The sequence below is a fragment of the Phocoena phocoena genome, chromosome 5 (assembly GCF_963924675.1).
Source record: "Phocoena phocoena chromosome 5, mPhoPho1.1, whole genome shotgun sequence".
NCBI lineage: Eukaryota > Metazoa > Chordata > Mammalia > Artiodactyla > Phocoenidae > Phocoena > Phocoena phocoena.
The window spans coordinates 122,940,177-122,965,783 of NC_089223.1; the positions used below are offsets into that span (position 1 = coordinate 122,940,177).

The window sequence follows — 25,607 nt, forward strand, 5'->3', positions numbered from 1 at the left end:
TGTGTGTTAATTTACATCAAAATAAAGACTATAATTTATTGGCAGAGATACGAGTTTTGAGAAAATGCTTAAAAATATCTCTCTTTTAGAAGAATAGCTTCCAATGCTTTCACAAGTTTTCAAGGCCTAAAAATACAAAAATGGTGAAATTTAACTTTCTTGTCTGTTTCCAATTCACCCATTATATGTACCATATACATCAGTATCTACAGTAGAGGAAAATGCATTAGTAAATATTCTAACCTAAACAAAGGAATTGGTGATAGATAGAGTTATTACCATTCATGTTTCCATATATCAGTTTTGGGCTACAGGCTGTCTGGATCAGAGGACTTGAATTTGCTCTCTGCCTTATTGCTTAAAAAAGGTTTTTGTTTTATTTTGTTTTTAACCGTAAGTAAAGAAAGGCACTAGGAGATTCCTAAAGATCTTTTTTCTTTGCTACTATCCCTAGGCAAGAAGGAGGAATTAGCCTTGTAACCAGACCCTTCTGTCTCTGCATTTAATTTTAAGCAAGAAACCAGACTGCTAAAAATGTAAGATGGACAGAGAACAGCAGAGGGCAGTATTTACTCATGGCTGAATCATCTCCGAACTCAGAAGTTTTAAATTTGGAGGGGTCATTGTGGCTGAAACGTATGACACATGCCCTATATTTGCATTACTTGGCTTAAATTCTTATTTTCTAAACGGTTGTCCTTAAAGGGGAAATAATACTGACCTGATTCCTAGTCCCTTTTTTTTTCTTTGAAGAATACCACAAAAATTAGCTACAGTAATCTGAGTGACTTGCGTGGCACGTGGGTAATTTTAAAATTTAAATTTCATTCTATTTATTTCTATTTCCTCATATCTGTCTTTTCCCCAGATAAAAACCAAACCAAAGCAAAAAGAAACAAACCTTCATCAGCATTCCTTTGGCTTTAAAATGTCTAGGGGGAAATACTCCAACGGAGATCAAAATTCCAAACTTTGCAATAGGAAGAGACCTCCATCTTTCCAAAGGGCTACCATTGTTATTGTTGAAACTCTAAGGTTTGGCTACTGACACCTGGGATCTATTCGGGACAGGAAACAAAACAGAGTTCCCCTGGCTTTTCCTATAGGAAATCCAAAGTGCAGTCGGTACCGAGGCCTTGGTGCCCCTACTCACCTGGAAGTGGAGACAGGCTTAGGGTTAGATCTGGACTGCAATTATCTCGCTCTGTAGACAGAGGAGGAATGGGGAAGATTTGGTTTGGATGCTGCCGGATCATACTGTAGAGCTACTCCCTCCCCTCTCATCGAAAGAGAAGGGGCAGGAAACGGTTAAAGCAAATCTGCGCTCTGCATTCCCAGACAGGCTTTGCTTAATCCTTCTTCCCGCTCTAATAGACCTTCACCCCCTGCCTTTCTTTTATTTCCCTCGACCCCCCCTTACTCCTGAGTTATTACTAGCATAACAACCTAACGGTCTTCCCCCAGAACCCATCACTAAAGTTATTTATCTGCAAACCTGACCCCACCCCCATCTATTCGGCGGCAGCTTTTTGCTGTTATTGCTCAGATGCCGGCCAAGATGTGACCAAAAAGAAAAAAAAAAAAAGGGTATAAAAAACCCCACCCCACCCCCTTCTCAGCGCCTCCTACTCGCCGAGCTCCCACACCCCACAGCCTACAGTCCTCCGAGAGGCTGGAGTGATTAGCATCCCGAGAAGCCAGTCGGAGGCAGAAGAAGTCGGAGAGCGCTCGCGGTCGGAGTGCCAGGCGGGGCTGCTTTAGCTCCGGCCCAATGGGGCTGGGGCGAGGGAGGGGCAGTAGGTGACAGCACGGGGAGCTAGGGGGAGTCCGGGCAAACTAAAGTGCGGGATCAATGAGTGGCGAGCAAAGTTTCTGAGTCCTGCTCCAGCTCGCGGTCTTCCCTCCCCCTCTGTGTTTCGACAGCGCGGTGTGTGTGTGTGTGTGTGTGTGTGTGTGTGTGTGTGTGCGCGCGCGCGTGCGGCGGGGAAGGGGCGGGGAGAGTGTGAGGGAGCAGCCGGAGGTTGAGAGGGGCTCGCGGAGCTCCAGCTCCACAGCGGTACAACCTTCAGCCCGGGCAGGCGAGAGGGAGAGCGCTGACAGCCGCCGTACCGAGCTGCCGCGGGCGCCGCCAGAGCCCAGCGCCGACTTCCCCGCCTCCACCGCCAACGGTGAAGGAGAAAGAGGGACCCACCACCCCCCCGCTCCAAACCAAAAGCCTTGTGGATTACAAAGTGAAACTGACACGGGACAATTAAAGCAAAGGGCACGAGGTCAGGGGCGAGGCGCACTAGAGTGGGCTTCTGGTTGGGGCCGCCGGAGAAGGAGCCCCCTGGCATGGTGAGGGGAGGGGACTCGGGGACAGCGCGCTGCTCCTGCCCGACCCCGGCGAGGCCGAGAAGAAAGCGGGACCTGCGCTCGATTTGGATGTACAAATAATGGGTCGGCAGGCGTCCCGGCAGAGGTAAAAAAAAAAAAAAAAAATGCTGAGGAGCGCTGGATTTTGCCTGTGCCCGACTAAGGGCTCGAAGCCGCAGCAGGGGCGGCGGCGGCTCCTGCTGGAGGAGAAGGGACGGAGCTGAGCGCTCCCGGGTACCGGAACCTAGCGCCAAAGCGAGCGCTTGGAACGCAGTTTGCTAGCTGCCCGCACTCAGACGCCGCCGCCTGGGCCTCAGCGGCCACTTCTGCAGCCCTGTTGGAGGGGCGTTGCAGCCTCGTTCTTAAGGAGAGGGGACTCGAGGAAATCCCTCGTCTCCAGCTTTTGGGAAAGCAATTTGATAATCTCCAGGTTCCCCATCGCCCCCTCCCCAGTGCGCAGTTGTTCTTTCCACACACCGCTACGGACATTTGTCCTTCCCTCTTCAGTTTCTTCGCCTTGGGTAAGTTCTAAAGTTTCTGAAGACAATTGTTTGCAATGATTCTTCATATACCTTAAGTACAGGCAACCTCTCCCAACTCACATCCACCCAGCCGAAAACGCTCAGACTTTCTGGATTCGAAAACAAAGTGAAGGGGGAAAATATAGGAGGTTTGAGAAACTTTTCTGGGGACTCGTCAACAAACAGGAGTGCCCCGAGGAATGCCCTGCCGCTTTTCCTCAAGGCATCTCTCCCGCGCTAAGCGTCCGGATGGCTACCTGGAGCCTTTTGCTGATGCGACTTGCTTCTGCTGGACTGGAGGTTCTTTGAAATAGCACAGCTCCCAGACAGATACATCGGCTGCATGTTTGCTGGTGCCTACTTGATCCCTGTCATTATCACTCTTTTTTGCCTCACCTCTTCCTTCTCTTTATCACACCGTTCCAGGGAGCCAGGACCATGGACTTGGCAGCAGACAGGGGGGGCCGCCCGTGGCTCCCGCTGCCCACTTTATCATTATTTCAGCTCCTTCGCGTCTTTTGGCTGCTGTCACTGCTACCGCGGCCGGCCCGGGTCAGCGGGGCCGAGCAGCGCCAGGTGTTTGAGGTGCTGGAGGAGCAACCTCCGGGCACGCTGGTGGGTACCATCCAGACGCGCCCAGGCTTCACCTACCGACTCAGCGAAAGCCACGCCCTGTTTGCCATAAACAGTAGCACCGGGGCCCTGTACACCACTGCCACCATCGACCGCGAGAGCCTACCCAGCGACGTGATCAACCTGGTGGTTCTTTCCAGCTCACCCACCTACCCCACCGAAGTGCGAGTGTTGGTGCGGGACCTCAATGACAACGCCCCGGTCTTCCCTGAACCCTCGATTGTGGTCACTTTCAAGGAGGACAGTAGCAGCGGGCGGCAAGTCATCTTAGATACGGCCACCGACTCAGACATCGGCTCCAATGGTGTGGACCACCGGTCCTATCGCATCGTCCAGGGCAACGAGGCGGGTCGCTTCCGCCTGGACATCACCCTGAACCCGAGTGGCGAGGGCGCGTTCCTGCATCTGGTGTCCAAGGGCGGGCTGGACCGCGAGGTCACGCCGCAGTACCAACTACTGGTGGAAGTGGAGGACAAGGGAGAGCCGAAGCGGCGGGGCTACCTTCAGGTAAACGTAACTGTGCAGGACATTAACGACAACCCCCCAGTTTTTGGTAGTTCCCACTACCAGGCGGGGGTGCCTGAGGACGCGGCGGTGGGCTCCAGCGTCCTCCAGGTGGCGGCAGCGGACGCGGACGAGGGCACCAACGCGGATATCCGCTACCGGCTGCAGGACGAGGGGACCCCCTTCCAAATGGACCCCGAAACTGGGCTTATCACGGTGCGGGAGCCCCTGGACTTCGAGGCCCGGCGCCAGTACTCGCTTACCGTGCAGGCTATGGACCGAGGCGTGCCTTCCCTCACTGGGCGCGCCGAGGCGCTGATTCAACTGCTGGACGTCAACGACAACGACCCTGTGGTGAAATTCCGCTACTTCCCTGCCACCTCACGCTACGCCTCGGTAGATGAGAATGCTCAGGTGGGCACTGTGGTGGCTCTGCTCACCGTGACGGACGCAGACTCCCCCGCGGCCAACGGGAACATCTCTGTGCAGATTCTTGGGGGCAACGAGCAGCGCCACTTTGAGGTGCAGAGCAGCAAAGTGCCGAACCTGAGCCTCATCAAAGTAGCCAGCGCCCTGGACCGGGAGCGCATCCCTTCTTACAACCTAACAGTTTCTGTCTCTGATAACTACGGGGCGCCCCCTGGCGCAGCGGTTCAGGCGCGCTCTTCTGTGGCGAGCTTGGTGATTTTCGTCAATGACATCAATGACCACCCTCCCGTCTTTGCCCAACAAGTGTACAGAGTGAACCTGAGCGAGGAGGCGCCCCCGGGAAGCTATGTGAGTGGAGTGTCTGCCACTGACGGCGACTCTGGTCTCAATGCTAATCTGCGTTACAGCATTGTCTCTGGGAATGGACTAGGTTGGTTCCACATCAGTGAACACAGCGGCCTGGTGACCACTGGGTTTGCTGGGGGCTTGGACCGTGAACTCGCTTCCCAGATTGTACTGAATATCAGTGCTCGGGACCAGGGGGTTCACCCCAAGGTTTCCTATGCCCAGCTTGTAGTCACCCTCCTGGATGTGAATGATGAAAAGCCAGTGTTTACGCAGCTGGAAGGATATGAGGTGTCTGTGGTTGAGAATGCCCCAACGGGGACTGAACTACTGGTGCTTGGGGCAACTGATGGGGACCTGGGTGACAATGGGACAGTGCGTTTCTCCCTCCAAGAGTCTGAGACTGACCAGAGGTCCTTCCGCCTGCATCCTGTGTCGGGGAGGTTGAGTACTATCTCCTCCTTGGACAGAGAAGAGCAAGCTTTCTACTCCCTGTTGGTTCTGGCCACAGATCTGGGCTCCCCTCCCCAGTCATCAATGGCTCGAATCAATGTGAGCCTCCTGGATATTAATGACAACAGCCCTGTGTTCTACCCAGTCCAGTACTTTGCTCATATTCAGGAGAATGAGCCTGGAGGTAGCTACATCACCACAGTGTCTGCCACTGACCCAGACCTGGGTCTCAATGGAACTGTCAAATATAGTATATCAGCTGGGGACAGGTCTCGGTTTCAGGTCAATGCTCAGAGTGGGGTTATTTCTACAAGAATGGCCCTAGACAGAGAAGAAAAAACTGCTTACCAGTTGCAAATAGTGGCTACCGATGGTGGCAACTTACAGTCTCCAAACCAGGCAATAGTAACCATCACTGTATTGGACACTCAAGACAACCCACCTGTGTTCAGCCAGGCTGCCTACAGCTTCGTGGTCTTTGAGAATGTGGCTCTGGGATATCATGTGGGTAGTGTGTCTGCATCCACCATGGATCTCAATTCCAACATCAGTTATCTCATTACTACCGGGGATCAGAAAGGTATGTTTGCTATCAACCAGGTCACTGGGCAGCTTACCACAGCAAGTGTGATTGACAGAGAAGAGCAATCCTTTTATCAGCTGAAAGTAGTAGCCAGTGGGGGCACAGTGACTGGAAACACTATGGTTAACATAACAGTTAAGGATTTAAATGACAACTCTCCCCATTTCCTTCAGGCAGTAGAGAGTGTGAATGTGGTAGAGAATTGGCAGGCAGGTCACAGCATTTTCCAAGCCAAAGCTGTGGACCCTGATGAAGGTGTCAATGGCATGGTACTCTATAGCCTGAAGCAAAACCCCAAGAACCTCTTTACTATCAATGAAAGGAATGGTAATATTAGTCTGCTAGGACCCCTGGATGTTCACGCTGGTTCCTACCAGATAGAGATCTTGGCATCTGATGTGGGTGTTCCCCAGCTCTCCTCTAGTTTCATCTTAACAGTTTATGTCCATGATGTAAACGACAACCCACCAGTGTTTGACCAACTTTCTTATGAGGTCACCCTTTCTGAGTCAGAACCTGTGAATTCTCGATTCTTTAAAGTGCAAGCTTTTGATAAGGATTCAGGAGCAAATGGTGAAATTGCATACAGCATTGCTGAAGGCAATACAGGGGATGCTTTTGGCATATTCCCAGATGGTCAATTGTATATAAAAAGTGAACTGGACCGTGAACTTCAAGACAGATATGTTTTACTGGTTGTTGCTTCTGACAGAGCAGTGGAACCCCTTAGTGCTACTGTGAACGTTACTGTAATTTTAGAAGATGTAAATGATAACAGACCTCTTTTTAACAGTACCAATTACACATTTTACTTTGAAGAAGAACAGAGAGCTGGGTCGTTTGTGGGCAAAGTAAGTGCGATAGATAAAGACTTTGGGCCAAATGGAGAAGTAAGGTATTCTTTTGAAATGGTGCAGCCAGATTTTGAGCTGCATGCAATTAGTGGGGAAATTACAAATACTCATCAGTTTGACAGGGAGTCTCTTATGAGGCGGAGAGGGACTGCAGTGTTTAGCTTTACAGTCACTGCAACAGATCAGGGGCTCCCTCAGCCTCTCAAGGATCAGGCCACAGTACATGTTTACATGAAGGACATAAACGATAATGCTCCCAAGTTTTTAAAAGACTTTTACCAAGCGACAATATCAGAGTCAGCAGCCAACCTGACACAAGTTTTAAGAGTATCTGCCTCAGATGTTGATGAAGGTAATAATGGACTTATTCATTATTCTGTAATAAAAGGAAATGAAGAAAGACAGTTTGCTATAGACAGTACCTCTGGTCAGGTGACACTTATTGGCAAATTAGACTATGAAGCGACAGCTGCCTATTCCCTTGTAATTCAAGCAGTGGATTCAGGGGCAGTTTCCCTCAATTCGACTTGTACCTTAAATATTGATATTTTAGATGAAAATGACAATACCCCTTCTTTCCCTAAATCAACACTATTTGTTGATGTTTTGGAAAACATGAGAATTGGTGAACTCGTGTCCTCTGTTACTGCAACTGATTCAGATTCAGGTGACAATGCTGACTTACATTACAGTATTACTGGGACTAACAATCATGGAACTTTCAGCATTAGCCCAAACACTGGGAGTATTTTTCTTGCCAAAAAATTGGACTTTGAAACACAGTCTTTGTACAAATTAAATATAACAGCAAAAGACCAAGGAAGGCCTCCTCGTTCATCTACAATGTCGGTGGTTATACATGTGAGAGACTTTAATGACAATCCTCCTAGCTTCCCTCCTGGGGATATTTTCAAGTCTATTGTTGAGAACATTCCCATTGGAACGTCTGTCATTTCAGTGACTGCACATGACCCTGATGCAGACATTAATGGGCAACTCTGCTATACGATCATCCAACAGATGCCAAGGGGCAACCACTTTGGCATAGATGAAGTCAAAGGTACTATCTATACAAATGCTGAAATAGATCGGGAATTTGCTAATCTCTTTGAGTTAACTGTAAAAGCCAATGATCAAGCTGTGCCTATTGAAACTAGACGGTATGCTTTGAAAAACGTGACCATTTTGGTTACAGACCTCAATGACAATGTTCCAATGTTTATATCACAAAATGCCCTGGCTGCCGACCCTTCAGCTGTGATTGGTTCTGTTCTGACAACAATTATGGCTGCCGACCCAGATGAAGGGGCGAATGGAGAGGTGGAGTATGAGATCATCAATGGGGACACAGACACCTTCATTGTGGATCGTTATAGTGGAGACTTGAGAGTGGCTTCAGCGCTGGTGCCTTCTCAGCTGATCTATAATCTCATAGTTTCAGCAACAGACCTTGGCCCTGAAAGGAGGAAATCAACCACTGAATTGACCGTCATTCTTCAGGGCCTTGATGGACCTGTTTTTACACAACCCAAATATATCACTATTTTGAAGGAAGGAGAACCCATTGGCACCAATGTGATATCAATAGAAGCAGCTAGCCCTAGAGGATCTGAAGCCCCAGTGGAGTATTATATTGTTTCAGTCCGTTGTGAAGAAAAAACTGTGGGACGTCTCTTTACTATTGGACGACAAACTGGCATAATTCAGACTGCAGCCATTCTGGACCGCGAACAAGGAGCCTGTCTTTACCTGGTGGATGTTTATGCCATAGAAAAATCAACTGCTTTTCCCAGAACACAGAGAGCAGAGGTAATGATTTTGTCATCCCTTATGATTATTTGTTGATGTGTTTTTTAGGAAGATCGTTCTCTTTATATTTACTTTCTGTAGTAATTTACCTTTACTGTTGATTGTTCATTTTACTGACAGGAGCATATAAAAATGTTCTGGCACACAGACTGACAAGAATTACATGCAATTTAGCTTCAATCCTGATCAAAACCAAACAATGAACAGTTTTTACCTTATATTTCATCTCACACCATCATTTGTGTAATGCTAATGAGAGCTCTTTAGCAATTTCAGAAGTACAAAAAAAAATTCATTTATCTAAGTTACATCACCACACTAAACTAAACACCTCACAGTAAGGAAGTCTACCAGAGAATGAGCAATTTCAGACTTAAGAAATCCGTATTCCAAAATGAAGAACTTTGGTAGAAATCAGCATTATAGCATGGCTTTCAAGGGGGAGTGGCCGTGGACTGACAGTTTACATCAGGACGGTATTAACTTTCACATCCTCAGCAGTCTTGGCAGTTTCTTTATAGACAGTGACTAATTTCAGTGTGCTGGGCCAAGTTTGGGGAGATTCCTGATTTCATCTGCCTTCACATTTTAGGCACTATCTTCTGACTTAGAGTAATCCTCTCTCTTCCCTCTTGAACTAAAGCATGTAATGTGCTGTGGATGATCAGAGATTAGAAGCTGTTTCTTGAGACGAAACTGTGTTGTTCAATGCCATGGTATAGGTACAAGTTGTTCTGTCTGCTGATGGGCAAGAAACTAGTGTTTCAAAGCATAAGCCAAAAGATTTCAAGCTTGGCCTTTCCCGGGGTATATTTTTGGCTGTTACTACCTCAGTGTTTCATTGATTTGCTTTTTTAATTGAACTACTTCCAATGCTGTTTTGATAATCAACTAGAAATGATACAGCTATACTCTGGAAAGCTCGTTTGCCATTTCCTAAGTTCTCTCTCCTCACTCCCTTCAAAGAGATTCTGGTGTCACTCAGCCAAAAACACAGAATATCAAATGTGGTTTGTGATACTCGGCAGTAACCCAGACACAACATGCTAGTGAAACTGAGGCTCATGTGTTTGTTTTCTTGTTTTTACAGAGGTGAGGGGTTTTCTTCATTTAAAAATGTTCATTTATTATTATTATCTTTCTGAATCCCCTGTGATTTTTTTCTCATGTTAGCTACCTATGTCTATTCTATGGATGGAACAGTATATTCATGGCCTAGAGGATATTAGAGATATAATTAGAGATATAACTCTTAATAGAGATATAATTCTTAGAGATAAAATTTTAAGTGAAATTCAGTTTTACCTTATACACATAGACCTGAAGAAACTTTTAACCCATATGTCCTCTTTTACCTAATTAGTTTTTTAAAGATCTTAACATAGGTCTTACTTATTGAGCTATTTGGTTTAACTCAGGCTATGATTTACATGTAATTTTATTTTGATTTGGGGTTATTCCTCCCTTAAACCCACTCCCTCGCTCTACCTTCCTTCTCTGGAATTATTTCTTAGATGAAGAGATTTAAGCAGCTATTAAAAACAGGCAATTAAGTCATTCTAGACTTTAAATTTGTTAAACTGTAAAACAAATTATGTTATTGGTTGTTTGGTTCAATGCATTACATTTGCTCTGCAGTGAGAATAAATGTCCATTGTTTTCATTAGAAGATTTATTTAGTCTTATTATTTATCCATGAGATATGCAAAGATTAGCTTAGCTTAAATTTATTAAATAGTGCTGCTTCTGCATTAGGCACGAGGACTAAAAAATAATGATTATAAACCATTTTGTTAGGAATAGGGGATTATATGTCTGTTACTTTTTTTAACCTCAAATAACACCAATATGAAAAGTTATTCATATTTACTGTAGCCTATTTAAAAATCTGAGAGGATTCATCATGATGATTTTTTTATGAGAAAAAAATTGTTTGTCAGGGTACCTTCTGTGAACTGAAGTGCTGAAATTGTAAACCAAGTTTGAGTTCCCAAGTTCCAACCACTCCTAAAATTAAAAGCAAATGTGTTTCTCCAAAGAATATTGAAAGCAGTAGTTGGGAGCTAGAATTTCATATTATTATTGGTTGTATCTTTCAAGTGTATACAATAAAGTTTTTTTCCTTCTGCTCAAACAGTTAATTTACCATGATTCTGCAAAAAGAAGCTGTAAATTACCTCTGGTTGTCAGAGGTGATATTTCAATTATTTGTTTCTAAGTGTAAACTTTGCTCCAATGCATTTTTTAACAATTTATTCATGTACACTGATAGGAGTCTGGGTTGCTTACTCAGGTTTCTGGCTAGAGTCATGGCTGATCACATTCCATGGACAAGCAGAGGGTCAGTGGGTAAAAGAGAAATGATTTAATCTGCATTCTTTTTCAAGCTCTGACACTTGTGTGTGGGGGGGAAGGGGGCGGTGCTGGGGACTTGGCTCTGATACTTCTCATTCCAGAGCTCTGTCCAGTTGTACACCTTCACTGCCCCTACCTGTCATAGCTAAAACTTTGGCATGGATGAGAGTGTCTTTGAAGGATGGCTTTTATGTTGCAGACACAAGGTTTATTATCCTTTTATTTTATATCTTTGTATTCTAAGAAGAGTCTTGATTATGTTAGAATAGCTCATATACACTTTGTACCACTTTTTTAGGTTCAACAAAAAAATTGGAGATGTAGCATATCCATAAGCATTTCTCTTTTAATATGTGTTTTATGGGAACATGCAACTTAGGGACTGGGTTGGACTTCTTGAAGATCAAAGGCTTTGTCTCATTGGTCTTTATTTCTTTTATTTTTTACATCTTTATTGGAGTATAATGGCTTTACAATGTTGTGTTAGTTCCTGCTGTACAACAAAATGAGTCAGCTAAGTGTATACATATATCCCCATATCCCCTCCCTCTTGAACCTCCCTCCAACCCTCCCTATCCCACCTCATTGGTCTTTATTATCTCCTAGTATAATATCTCCTTGATAATAATATCTCCTAAAGCCTGGTGTATAGTAGGTGCTCAGTACATGTTTGCTGAATGAGATGGTAGAAGAGCTAAGACTGGTGTGTGCATTCTTGTGCTTCAGGAATAATCAGCAGAGAGAAGCTGGGGGAATAAAGGAGGTTAGTAAATTTGATCTCGATCATTATTTGAACTAAGGACATAAAGACATACTAATTATGTCTGTTCTACAAATGAACTGAGAATTGTCAGAAGACTCAAAGAGGAAAGAGGAATTTAGGTGGGTGGTCTCACATGGAACTTAGGGTTTAAATGGAGAGAAATACTGTATATGCTTCTAGGTTGCAGTTCTCAAATTGGGGTCTGTCTCAGGACCCCAAGAGCTTTTGCTTAGGTGTGTCTTATCTATTAATATTTATATTTTGAACATTAAAACTGAGAAAATTTTAAAATGTTTATTAATTTCTTTAAAATCACATTAACCATATAACATATTTTTATTTTATTTTATTAAAAGAACTTAATTTTGCCAAACTTAAAAAATAATGAAAAGAGAGACATTATTTTACACTTTTAATAAATCCCTTTAATATCTGGCCTAAGAGAAGACAGCTGGATTCTCAAATCTCCTTATTCCATCTACTGCAATATGTTCTTTTGGTTAAAGTACATGAAGATAATCCGTTCTCACTCAGATAGACAAAGCTGGATAAGGGAAAGATATTTTGATATCCTTTTCAGATAATTGATGATTTTCTTTTGATACTACACCGGAATTCCACAACTGGCTGTTTCTTAAAACTTACTTGCAGTTAGGAATCTGAAACCCTACCATTGAACTTTTCATACTTTGTTGAATGAAAATACTGATCTATCTTGCATTCTGAATGGAAATTTTACCTATGTGTGACTTAGAAATATCAGGCATTGATCATTTGGAAAATACTGGTTATAACTGATAAGGATCTTATCAAAAGAGTCGTTAAATATATTGACTCACAACCTCATGGTGATGGTTTGAAGTTTTCCAAATTTGAATTTTCACTTGTAAGCTCAAATTTTATCATTAGTAATTAGTTAGTTGTTGTCCTGATGTATTAGGCTTCCTTTGTTCATTTTCAAACAAACAAAAAATGTCTGTCACATAGCAAATCTAAAAAAAGTGTAGTTTCTCTGTCAGTTGTTCTTTCAAGTAAAAATTGTATTCTGTAAATAGAGCACCTAGTTCAGCCTTCAACTCAATCCATTACACACATGCTTTTCTTTGAGACTACTTACTGTGGTACAGATTAATGGTTCTTTGTGCACGTTTCACTATTTGTCACCCAAATATTGAAAAGACATCAGGATTTAATGGTCTAGATTTAATAATATTAATCATTTTACTATTTCTTCAAGGAGAGTTCTTCAGTTTTTAAGTGACACTGGCATTTCATTTTTACTGTGCCTAGTAAGTGAAGAATACAATTAGAGCTGAATACTTTGGAACTACTGCTTTGCTTTGTGCCAAGGCACCAGCAGTTTTACCTGCCCTTTGCTTTTGCACCTCTAGTGTAAATGTCAACATAGTGAAAAGGCAAACAGTGTTTTGTATAATTATGACCACAGTTTTTTTATTTCCCAGGCATCTTTAATGGGTCTCTGGCATGCCTAGGGCCCCATGTTCCACAGTGGGAGAACCATTGGTGTAGGCACTGAGATTTTTGCAATTCAGTAAAAAAAACAACAACAAAAAAAGCAACTAGAAATATTCTATTACAAGTGTGTTTAGAATGTTAAGTGAACAAATTATGATTGCGTTTAGATTAGAAATGAGTTTTAGCAATTGATAATAAATACATTTATTCTTACAGTGAAACCATCAAGAGTTCCAGGAGAAATGATGGAGGCGTTTGTAATATCAATACTGAATATCAAGTTTAGAAATGATTTTCTTCCAAAGGGTTTAGAAGAAGAGTTAGTGCACCTTATATTAAATGTATGTATATCTTGTGTGTCATTCCTCACAGGCAAAATATAAGCAACGGAACTGAATATTTAATAATAATGATAATAATAATAATTATTATAAAATTTATTACATATCACTATGTTCAGTCATTGACCTGAGTGCTAACTGTTTCTTTAGGGATTTTTATCATTTGAGCCTCACAACAACGTTAGTCATATCACTCCCACTTCGTAGTTGTGGAAACAGTCTCAGAAAAGTTAAATGATTTGCTTAGGTTCAGATTGATAGAAAGAAAAATCACATCCAGACTTGCGTAATCCATTATTTGTGTTCATAGCTACTGTCCTATAAAGACAGGGTAATCTGTGGCCTTTGTTAAGAGAGGGGCTTTTTTACTCCATAGATAAAAGTATACATGTATGCTTTTGATAATCTTGTTTTCAAGATTAAAAACTCTTTGGAAAGTAGTATTATGTATTGTCTGAACCAAGAGAAGCATGACTTTTGCTGCCTCAATCAAGGCCATCAGCAGATGCTGTACATTCCTATGGGTCAGTTACTGGTAGCAGCAAGGATTCCAAGTTGAGGACCTGTGGAGGTGTTTTTGGAGCAGGGAAGAAGGGTGAGAATATGAGAGAGAGGCACTGGAGACAAAGGAAGCGCACACGTATTTGCAGTGACCCTCCTAATTTACGGTACTGTACAGGTTGGAAACAGTCGCTGTACTTTATTTGTGGAGAATACGTGGAGAATCCATTTTTGGATTTTCAGATGATAAGTCTTACTCTCCTAAGGAATAGTGATGAAATTGTGTGGGTGGAGTGTGAAGATTATATTCAAAGGGGGAAAACATTTTCTTACTTCCTCGACTTTTGACTTCCACATTGTTTTTTCTTTTAAACAATCTATGATTATTTTCTGATTCTATTTTTTCCCTGTTGGTATGTGTTTATTAAATTTATTAAACTGTGACTTAAAGGCCTCTATAAGTTTTTAAGACATGTATAAATGTGTATCACAGACAGGAATATTGATGGACAAAGCTCATGTTGCATATTTCATATATGGCTTCAGGATGCTTGATTTGGTCTCTCTTTTGTTGAGATATTTCCATAGACATAGTTTATTTTCTGACAAAGTTATTGTTTATTTCTCTCTTTGCCTTTATTAAAACCCAAATTATTTTAATCCTTTATTGTTCCATTAGACTTTTGAGGCAACTACTCTAGGAATAGTTTTGAAAAGATATTTATATGCTTCATATTTTGTGGAATCAGTTTTTCATTGCACTGTCTGCTGCTTGCACTTTGCCATCATTACAATGAAAAACTGCCAAAGAACCTCATTAGCTGTGAGGGACTGTTGAGTTAGTGACTATAAAGGATTCCACAGGCCCTGAGGTATGTCCTCTCTTCCAAGAATTAATATGTCTAAGGTTCAGCTCTTGATGAACATCCATGAAATTGGGTAGTATTCAGAATAAGGAGCTTGGGAGTGGAAATTGAAGAAGAGTAACTGGCAAGTGACATGGCCAACATGAATTAAAGGGTTTCTTAAAGCCTCCTAGATATGGTAAATATATTCTAATGCTTTCAGGCTTTAAGTAGTCTGTGACAACAGCAGCCAATTTTAGTAGTACAATAAATAAGGAGGAGAGAGTATGAGGAAGGCAGAGAAGTGAAAAATTTTAAAACTTCTGTTAGACGAATATCATTTATAAAATATATACATGTAATATATATATATAGTACCATGTACTAACATGTATGCAACCATTGTACAAAGATTACTGGATTTTCCCTGGTGTTAAAATCCTGAGACAAAATAGGACAATAAAGTCATGAAGATGACAGAATCTAACTGGAAGATAATTTACATGTGGCAGTCAAGAATTGACTCTAGGGATGCAGTTTCCAGACATGTATGCATATTTAGGAAACAATTAGGGAATAAAAACCAAGTTTTAAGGTATTGAGGAAATGCTGAGAGACATTTATAAATGCTGTCTGACAACTGGCAGCTGGGAGCCAATGGCATTGTTATGGATTATTTGTTTCAGATTATTGACATTTTTCTGAAATGTTTTATCATGTATAGATTCTAACATATATAAACATAACATATATAAAGTGTTTACTGGTGAGCACGGGGCACTGTCTTGCCTTCACCATAATCCACGACATCTCACCATTTGACAAATGAGGATACCAAGGCTAATGGAGGTCAAGTTTATGGAGCTGGTTTATGGTGGAATGGAATTTGAACCCAGCAGTCTGACTTGAGTATGTTTAATCACAACATAACATGTTAAAAGAAAGGTTGATACTTTCTATACTCTCATAGGCATACAAGTTTTACTGTGTAAAAAGTTGTTTTCATATTTTTATATTTCTTCATACTGGTGACTGAAGAAATATAGGGTAAAGTGAAGTTTAGTTAATGACCCAATACTAGGATTACTTTAGGTCCCTATTAATCTTTATTTAGGTTAGGCTTGAATAAATGGACCTATAATGTCAGTTCTTCATTTTATTTTTCGATGTGCCGTGAGAATATATTTCCATTCTTCCAGTTACTGGCTCATTTACTTTCTTCCCTTTTCAGCAAAATTTTTGAAAGAGTTGCCTTTCCTGTCTTCTTTATTCTCATTATCTCTTAAATCCACCCCCATCAGGCTTGGCTTCTGCCACTCTAGTAAAATTGCTCTTACCAAAGCCACCATGACAGCCACATGTTTACATCCATTGGGCAGGTCTCAGTGCCCATTGTATATATACTTTTAAGTAATCAAACTCTCAGGATTTTTATTCTGTTTCTTGGACCAGTTCCTTTTCAGCCTCCTTCACCAGCTTATCTCCATGCCCTCAAATTTTAACTGTTGGAATATCCCTAGAATCAGTTCTTGAAAACCTCTTCCTTTTTAATCTACACTTATTCCCTTGAAGATCTCAATCAAACTCATAATTTTAAATAACATATGAACAGATGAGTCCAAAATTTTGTCTCCACCCTGTATATCTCTCCTGAATTCCATATTCATATAACCAACCACTTACTCATTACATTTGATTAGTTTCTTAATAGATATTTTAAATTAACATTTCCAAATCTGAGCTCTTGATATCTTCCCCAATAAAAACTGACTCAAGAACCCTCAGCCATCTCCTTTTCAATTGATGGCAACCCCAATCTTCTAACTGCTTGGGTCAAAAATCTTGGTGTTCTTTGACTTCTCACTTTCACACCCTATGTGCACTCTGTCAGTTAATCTTGGCTCTCTCTTAAAAATATATCTAGGACTTCCCTGGTGGCGCAGTGGTTGGGAATCCGTCTGCCAATGCAGGGGCATGGGTTCGAGCCCTGGTCCGGGAGGATCCCACGTGCCGCGGAGCAACTGAGCCCGTGCGCCACAACTACTGAGCCTGCGCTGTAGAGCCCGTGAGCCACAACTGCTGAGCCCGCGAGCCACAGCTACCGAAGCCCGTGCGCCTGGAGCCCATGTCCCACAGCAGGAGAGGCCACCGCAATGAGAGGCCCACCCACCACAGCGAAGAGTGGCCCCCGCTCTCTGCAACTAGAGAGGGCCCGTGCACAGCAACAAAGACCCAACGCAGCCAAACAGAAACAAAAACAACAACAACAAAAAATATATATAGGGCTTCCCTGGTGGTGCAGTGGTTGAGAGTCTGCCTGCCGATGCAGGGGACACGGGTTCATGCCTCGGTCCGGGAAGATCCCACATGCCACGGAGCGGCTGGGCCCGTGAGCCATGGCTGCTGAGCCTGCGCGTCCGGAGCCTGTGTCCACAACGGGAGAGGCCACAACAGGGAGAGGCCCGCGTACTGAAAAAAAAAAAAAAATATATATATATATATATATATCCAGAAACTGATCTTTTCTCATTACTTATACTGCTACTCCCTTTATCTAAGATGCCATCATCCTTCCCTTGGATTATTGAAGACAGACATCTTCTTACTGATTTCCATCATTCTTTCCCACTCTTGTCTTTCCTTGCTCATCTTCTTTACTCATACTAGCTTCTTGCTAGTCCGAAAACTTGCTAGGAATACACCTGCCTCAAAGCTCTTGCTCCTGGATCCTCACTCTGCATAGAATGCTCTTTCCTCCAGAGCACCTACTTGGATAATTTCCTCCCACGCTTCCAAGTATTTGCTCATATCTCACATTCTAAGTGAGAACTAACCTTCCTTTACTGACTTATTACTGGAGCTGCCCACCCCCTCATCCTGCCTGATCTCCATTTCTCTATTATAGTGTTTCATATTCCTCCCCCGTAGAATTGATCAGCCTCCTTCACCAGCTTCTTCTCATCTCCCGAAATGCTAAACACTGGGATGCCCCTGGAATCAATTCTTGCAATTCTTCTCTTTCTAATCTACTCTATTCCACTGAGGTGACGAGCCCAACCAATCTCATTACTTTGAATAATATATATACACTATACAGGTATAAGTGCATGTGTGGTATAATTTGCTGATCTGTAATTTTGATTATATTTTATCTGTCTTCCTCCTGCTAGAATGAAGTTCCACAAGGGCAGGTGTATTTATCTGCTATGTTCACTGATGTACCTCAAGAGCCTAGAACATTAGTTGGAACATAGTAGGCACAAAGTAAATTTTTGTTGGATGAATGAATGAATAAATGAATGAATAACTAATGAATGGATGAGTTGATTTCCCTGCTTCTGTCCTTCATCTCTTTGATTTAGTCTAGCAGGTGGAATGATCCTTTAAAATGTAGGTCAGATCATTTCACTCTTTTGCTCAAAACCCAAAACTTTCCATTTCACTCGTAGTAAAAGCCAGATCCCTACAGTGAGCCCCAAGGCCCTTTGTGGCCTGCTCTCATCAGTCAGTCATTTCCTGACTTCTCTTCTTCTTGGCTGTCCCTCCCTAAGCTTGCTCAGCCGCTTCACTGTGGGCTGTGGCCCAGCCTCGGGAGCTCCTGCCTCACTGCCTTGGGCTGCCTGGGCTCTCAGCCTGGACTGCTGGCTTTGTGCTTCTCTCATATCTTTTCTCAAAGTCACCTTGCAAAGTTCTCATTCCCTCAACCTTCCTTCTTCTCTTTTCTTCTTTTCGTTTCTTCTTAGTCCTTATCATCACCCAACATAACACATATGTTACTTCTTTATTTTGTTTATGGTATGTCTTCCCTCTAAAATATACGTTCCACTGGGGAAAGGTTTTCATCTGTTTATTATTGCTGTATTCCCATCACCTTCAATAGGGCTGGATCAATGCAGATGCTCAGTAAATCTTTGATAAAGTAAGGAATTACTGTTGAACATGCTGCAAATATGCTGCTTAAAGGCCAGAAGCTCAGTCAGTGATGCGTGCTGAAGGAAAGGAGTCATTTTTCATATTTCAAGCCAAGCCATGGAGCTTCTTCTGAAATCAGTGAAGCTAGCTAATTGGCCAGGACTGATTTTCCTGGGTAGAATGACCGTGACTGCGTGAATTGACTGGCTAAGAGCCTGTAACTCAATATCCAGAAATCTGTATTGTCTAAAGTACAGTGAGATCACTAATGCTTATTTTATAGACATTTTGGTAAAGTAGAACATTTTAGAGTATATATAACAATGTGTGCTACTCTATTACCATGTCTTCTCATTTCCTTAGAATTTATCAAATTTTGCTTTAGAGAGCAAATCTTAACTTACTGTAAACCATGTTTTTCTTTCTGCAAAAAAGCAGGATAACAATATTCTACTTTGGACATTGATATGTTTAAGTACCGTCATTCCTTTCTCAAATTTACACTATTGCTCAATATTTAACATCAACAGTATTAGTAAACTTGATTAATAAAATGCAGCAAATAAAATATTGTTTAATATTTCATTCTGACTGAAGTTTATGTGAAATAGTGCATGCTTTTGATTTGAAAGAAGCATGATTCAAGCTTTTTCATGGTTACTCTCTGAATTTCATTTTTCTCATCTGTAAAATGGAAATGATTACCTGTTTCATGGCTTCTTGTGAGGGTGGAAAAACAAGGTGCTCACTAAAGTTTGTTAGTTTCCTTCCTTTTTCTCCAAAATGCAGATATGCACAGAACTATTAACATTTTGAAAGACGCTATTTCCAAAGTGTTTTAGAACTCTATCCCTCCTTTTTTTTTTTTTTAAATTTCCCTAACAAGTCTGTACAGAGGCATATCAGGTGTTTTTTGCTTCATTTTAAGGAAAAGGCACAGAGAATCTCATGATTTGCATGTGATCACAAATCTAGAGTAACACTTAGGTTTTTTCTGACTTTGGTCCACATGCTTGGCACTAAGCCACACTGCCCGTCTGTGGTTAAATTGATGCTATTTACCTATCCATCGTTTTATTACTGTTGACATAATTCAATAATAGTTATAGTCTCTTAAGGGAATTAATTTACTAATCCAGAAACTTTGAGAGGCTTAGTTGCTTATGAAACAAGCAAATTAAAATAGATTATTCAGTGTCTTTCATTTTAAAGCCTTCTCTCTCATTTAGATGAGAAATGTTCATCTCTCAGTTGTCAGGTATTGACTACCATGAAATCATGTGTGTTTATCTGAGAACCTAATCTGAAAAAATATTTTTTGTCAATTACTTAATGCAATTCTATTAATTGAAGTCAAATTGGCTGGTTCCATCAAATATAGGTAAAACTATCTTTTCTTCAAAACTACTTTGTTTTTTACAAAACATATAAATGCTGGTAACTTCTTAAGTGAGAATTTTCTAATTCATAATTAAAATATTTCCCTGAAAAGAAAAATGTTTTATTACTTTCTGAAATTGTTCAAAAAAAGCAAATACCCAAAGAAGATGTGCTTCCCTTCTGCTTGACATAGTGTTCTATAGTATGTAACTTTGTTTTTCAGTCAAGATATTTACTCTCTCTTTCTCTCTCCCTCTCTCTCTGCATATATATATATATGTGTGTGTGTGTGTGTGTGTGTGTGTGTGTGTACATATATATATGAAGCCACTTCATGCTACAGTGGGTCTGAAGGTTACAAAAGTATATATACAATGAAAGGAAGATAAAATTGTTAAACTATAGGAAGTAAAAATAAGTGTAGCTAAAAAGTAATCCTGGAATATGTAAGATTAGCATACAGAAATGTATGACTTAGGTAGTCCACTAAGTTTAATTTTCTAAATGCCAAATCAGACAGAGAAATAAGATCAGGTAGATAAGTCATGGTGTCCTAGACTAAACAAGCACATACATAAGACAGTTAACAAAAGAAATATAGATTTTCTAAACCTTAAGAACCTAAGAAGAATTTATCTCAGATGCTCAAAAGAGATCTATTTTTAAGTGATGATTTTCTCAATGGTACTTTTACTAGTACAATGACAGATTTTCAATATCTCCTATTATTGTGATGTCTTTGATTTATTTATTTTTCCTCCCCCGGTTCTCTTTTTTTTTTTTTTAAACATCTTTATTGGAGTATAATTGCTTTACAGTGGTGTGTTAGTTTCTGCTTTATAACAAAGTGCATCAGTTATACATATACATATGTCCCCATATCTCTTCCCTCTTGCTTCTCCCTCCCTCCCACCCTCCCTATCTCACCCCTCTAGGTGGTCACAAAGCACAGAGCTGATCTCCCTGTGCTATGTGGCTGCTTCCCACTAGCTATCTATTTTACCTTTGGTAGTGTATATATGTCCATGCCACTCTCTCACTTTGTCCCAGCTTACCATTCCCCCTCCCCATATCCTCAAGTCCATTCTCTAGTAGGTCTGCATCTTTATTCCTGTCTTGCCCCTAGGTTCTTCTGACCTTTTTTTTTTCTTTTTCTGTTTTAGATTCCATATATATGTGTTAGCATATGGTATTTGTTTTTCTCTTTCTGACTTACTTCACTCTGTATGACAGTCTCTAGGTCCATCCACCTCACTACAAATAACTCAGTTTCGTTCCTTTTTATGGCTGAGTAATATTCCACTGTATATATGTGCCACATCTTCTTTGTCCATTCATCTGTCGATGGACACTTAGGTTGCTTCCATGTCCTGGCTATTGTAAATAGTGCTGCAGTAAACATTGTGGTACATGACTCTTTTTGAATTATGGTTTTCTCAGGGTATATGCCCAGTAGTGGGATTGCTGGGTTGTATGGTAGTGTTATTTTTAGTTTTTTAAGGAACTTCCATACTGTTCTCCATGGTGGCTGTACCAATTTACATTCCCACCAACAGTGCAAGAGGGTTCCCTTTTCTCCACACCCTGTCCAGCATTTATTGTTTGTAGATTCTTTGATGATGGCCATTCTGACCAGTGTGAGATGATATCTCATTGTAGTTTTGATTTGCATTTCTCTAATGATTAATGATGTTGAACATCCTTTCATGTGTTGGTTGGCAATCTGTGTATCTTCTTTGGAGAAATGTCTATTTAGGTCTTCAGCTCATTTTTGGATTGGGTTGTTTGTTTTTTTGATATTGAGCTGCATGAGTTGCTTGTGTGTTTTGGAGATTAATTGTGATGTCTTTTAGAATGTACTTATGACAAATTATAAAACTGCCATTCTAACAAATAATTTATTTGTGGATCAAAAGAGATTCCCCCGTTGGTAGAGTGCTCTTGTTTGGCTTTATTTCACGTAGTGGATTAATATTTTATAATCACATGATGGACATTCCTACTGAGGTTTTCACATTAGCGTATCTGCAGCACATCACAGGGGTAACCAGATGATAGGGGTTTCGGTAAGATTATAGCTTAATCCTTTGGTAAGATTTTAGCTTTACTTGTATTTTTTTAAAAGTTCATTTAAAACAATTGGTTAAAATAGTTGGCCCACATCTAGCAACTTGTGTCTTAGATTGTGGCCATTTCTTAGAAACATAATTGAGTTACTAAATTCAGCTTGAATTAATTATATTGCTTTATTGTAGCATTTTTTCCTCACCGGTAGCTGTATGGCAGTCCTTTAATTGATACAAAAAGTTGACTCAGTCTCTTTTTTTAAGATGGTAACTTCAATTATCCACTAAAAAGATTAAAGTACTAATTCATGTGTATGACTAAATGGGACAGAACTGCCTGTGTTGCAACTACAGCTTAATATTTTATTACTTTGCATAATAAAATAGGGAAAGTTATTTATTTATCCATTGAGGTTGTAATTAATTATAAGTAACTAATGAATCCTTAGTATTTCATGTCCACAGCCTGGCAGATTTAGAACACATTTGACCCCAGACTTGCTGGAAAATGAAGGAAGTGGGAGTAAAAATTTTCTTTATAGGACAAGATGCTTTGGGATAGGAGGGACCACATAAGCTTGCCAAAACTTTGGGTCAAACTGAGCACAGATGGCCATAGCTGATAGAGGTGTCTATTATTGTATTTTCTTCTAGGCACTTTTCTGCCTGTGTGTCAGTGTGTTTATACTTAAATGAAGAATTTTGGTTGCTTGGCAACCAAGAGAATATACATTTAGAGAAAACATTTTTGCTAAGGAAAAAGAAATTGGTAGTTTTAGATACTGGATAGTGGAGGTTAGGGAGGTGTTGCTTTGAGCAGTATTAACATTAAGCAAAGGCAATTTTCCAGGAGAAAGGTGTTTGCTATATATGTCTAAAATTAAATAATTCACATTGTACATTTACTTCTTAGCTTGTCTCTACGTTCTACCTCAAATACTATTTGAAAAAATAATGGCCTAAGTAAATGCATTATGTTAGTTAATCTAACTTCTTATAGTGCACAGGGTAAACATTTAATGAAGTGAAACTCTAAATGACATTTTATTTTCTGACTTTAGTTTTTTCTAAAATTAATTATTTTAAACCCTCAATTAAAAGATTTAATATGTACTTCAATTTCTGAAAGAGTTCTCTGTTATTCTTAATATTGAGTATAGTTGTGCACTGCATGATTAAATACTGAAATAAACATAAATTTGAAAGTTAGACTAATTTTATTCAAATCCTGGCTTTACCCTTTCATGCTGTGTGACCTTGAAGCAGAAGTTAAACTTCTCTGAGCTACAGCGCCTTCATCTGTTAAAGGGAGAGAATTCTAACCATTTATCTTAACCACTGAACATAGCAGTGCATATTTTCCTAAAAGTCTGTTGGTTTACTCTTCTTGATGCTGCATTCAGTTATTTGCTCCTTGTGTGGTCAAGAAGGCAATGATTAAAAAGAAAAAAAATGTAAACAGCTACTAGGCATGTAAATAGCTACTGTTTATATAGGAACTGTTATGATATTTCTAATGATACCATGTAGATGGGAAACAAAACCAAACTTACAAATTACATTTCCTAATTTTAGGGAAATTACTCAGGAAGCACATTGAAAAATACCTCTTTGGTTATTTTCTCATTCTACTATATCAGGTAGAAAAATAACTTTTAAATGATAGTGACTAATAAGCTGAAAGGTATAACTCAGAAAAGAAAGGTTATTACCTAAGATAAGGAAATGGGTGTAGTGTTTAATTGTTTATTTGCATATAATTTAATTTAAGTTAATTTCAGGATTCTTCTTTTAATTTTAGTATAATGTACAAACAGATAAGCATCTTCCAGTTTATGGACTGTGTTCTTTTAAAAGTATCAAATTTTGAAGTCATTTTAAAACACAGGCAGCCTACCTGGGGAAAACAATTAAAATAAAAACTTTGTTGAAAGACAGCCTGTTAGAAATTGGACTTCAGAAACAACTCTAAAACACCTTTATTTCAATTTAATACCATATCTGAAACATCTAGAAGAGACAGTTTTAAATATTCCAACAGTGCATTGTAAGCACTGCAACTTTACAAGTTTTATTTCTAAGAAAAATTATGTTAAAAACTGTTCATTTTACATGTGCTTTTCTGAATAAGGAGTCTTTCTGTTTTAAAAGAGGAAATGAAACATGGTACTGCTCTCAATGTGTTTGTTCTGATGTCAAGGCACTTTTATTGGAACAATTTTAAGCGTACTCTGATTACAAAAGCAAATAAATTTAAGCAGATCTGGAGTGATAGGAAGATTCCAGTTTTTGTTGATTTCCAACTTGTGTCATACACTGTAGCATATATTTTGCAAATATATCATTTACTCCTCTTGAAAATTCTTTGAGGCACGTAACAGTATCTCCATTTCACAGATGAAGTATCAAGGACCATAACAATTTGAGTAAATTGTTTTGTGGTACAGCTGGATTTGAGTTCATTTGGTTTCAAAGCTTTTGTTCTTTCCACCACACTCTACGGCTCTTTAATTATTATAAATCATTGTCTGTTAATGTAATAGAAAGAATGAGATTAAAGGAAAAAAACCCATAAATATAAAAGAAAGCATTGGTTTGAATCCTGACCAGATATCATAACCAGATCTTACTTTTTTGTTTGGAATATTTATATACTGAATATTCACTTTTTAAATACTGAACAATACAATCAAATAATGTTTTTTAAAGAGTTAATAATCTTGCTTCAAAGAACATTACTTGCTTCAAAGATTAACCATGAATCTCATTAAAAGGCAAGACATGCTGAGGAATCACAGAAAATTTCTGTTTGCTAATGGTTGAACTTATGATTAACTGAATTAAATTAGATGTTAACTATCTTTGATATACCTAAACCGATCTCCTAATTAAATAGTTAAAAATGAATGAATCCATTTTTGCTTTTAATAATGGCTCTAGAGGAAAGAAAAAATAGGATAATTAACGTCAATTTAGTAACTGATAATTAATATGGACTTAGTCATGGACGAAGGGGTAATATGGAGCCTGCACTTATAAATACATTGATATATTATAAAACACCTATGTACATATAACCAGGTATATTTATATGAGGGTTGCATTGAAGATTAGTGCTATTTCATGTGTAAAGTTTTCCTTATAAGAGCAGGTGAACAGGAAAAGACTGTTGAATTCAAATTTAGGAAACAGTGGGAAGAGCAAGGACTTCTGGTATCGACACAGTAGTACAATTCATGATCTTAGGGGAGCTGTTTAATACGCTAGTGTGTCAGCTGCCTCCTTGTGAAGTCTATTTCACAGAGCTGTTTTGAGAAATAAAATAAATAAGCATACCCAGGATGTTCACCCCAAATAAGCATTAGTCCACTTCCTTGTCACCTTTTTGCATTTGCATAGATGCTAATTTTGTCATTAATCAGGCAAGATAGCAAGGTTACAGCATTGAGAGATGCATAAACAATACCTCAGTTTTTCATACC

The 25,607-nt window shown here is 40.1% G+C and overlaps 1 protein-coding gene across 1 annotated transcript in view; it reads left to right on the forward strand.

The window, feature by feature from the left end:
• The first annotated feature begins 3,314 nt into the window (after positions 1-3,314).
• The window catches only part of FAT4 (FAT atypical cadherin 4), a 170,153-nt gene continuing 147,860 nt past the window's right edge, over positions 3,315-25,607 (forward strand). The window contains exon 1 of the mRNA XM_065877754.1: positions 3,315-8,486. Within this exon, the coding sequence (XP_065733826.1) occupies positions 3,315-8,486 (5,172 nt within the window). The remainder of the gene's footprint in view (positions 8,487-25,607) is intronic.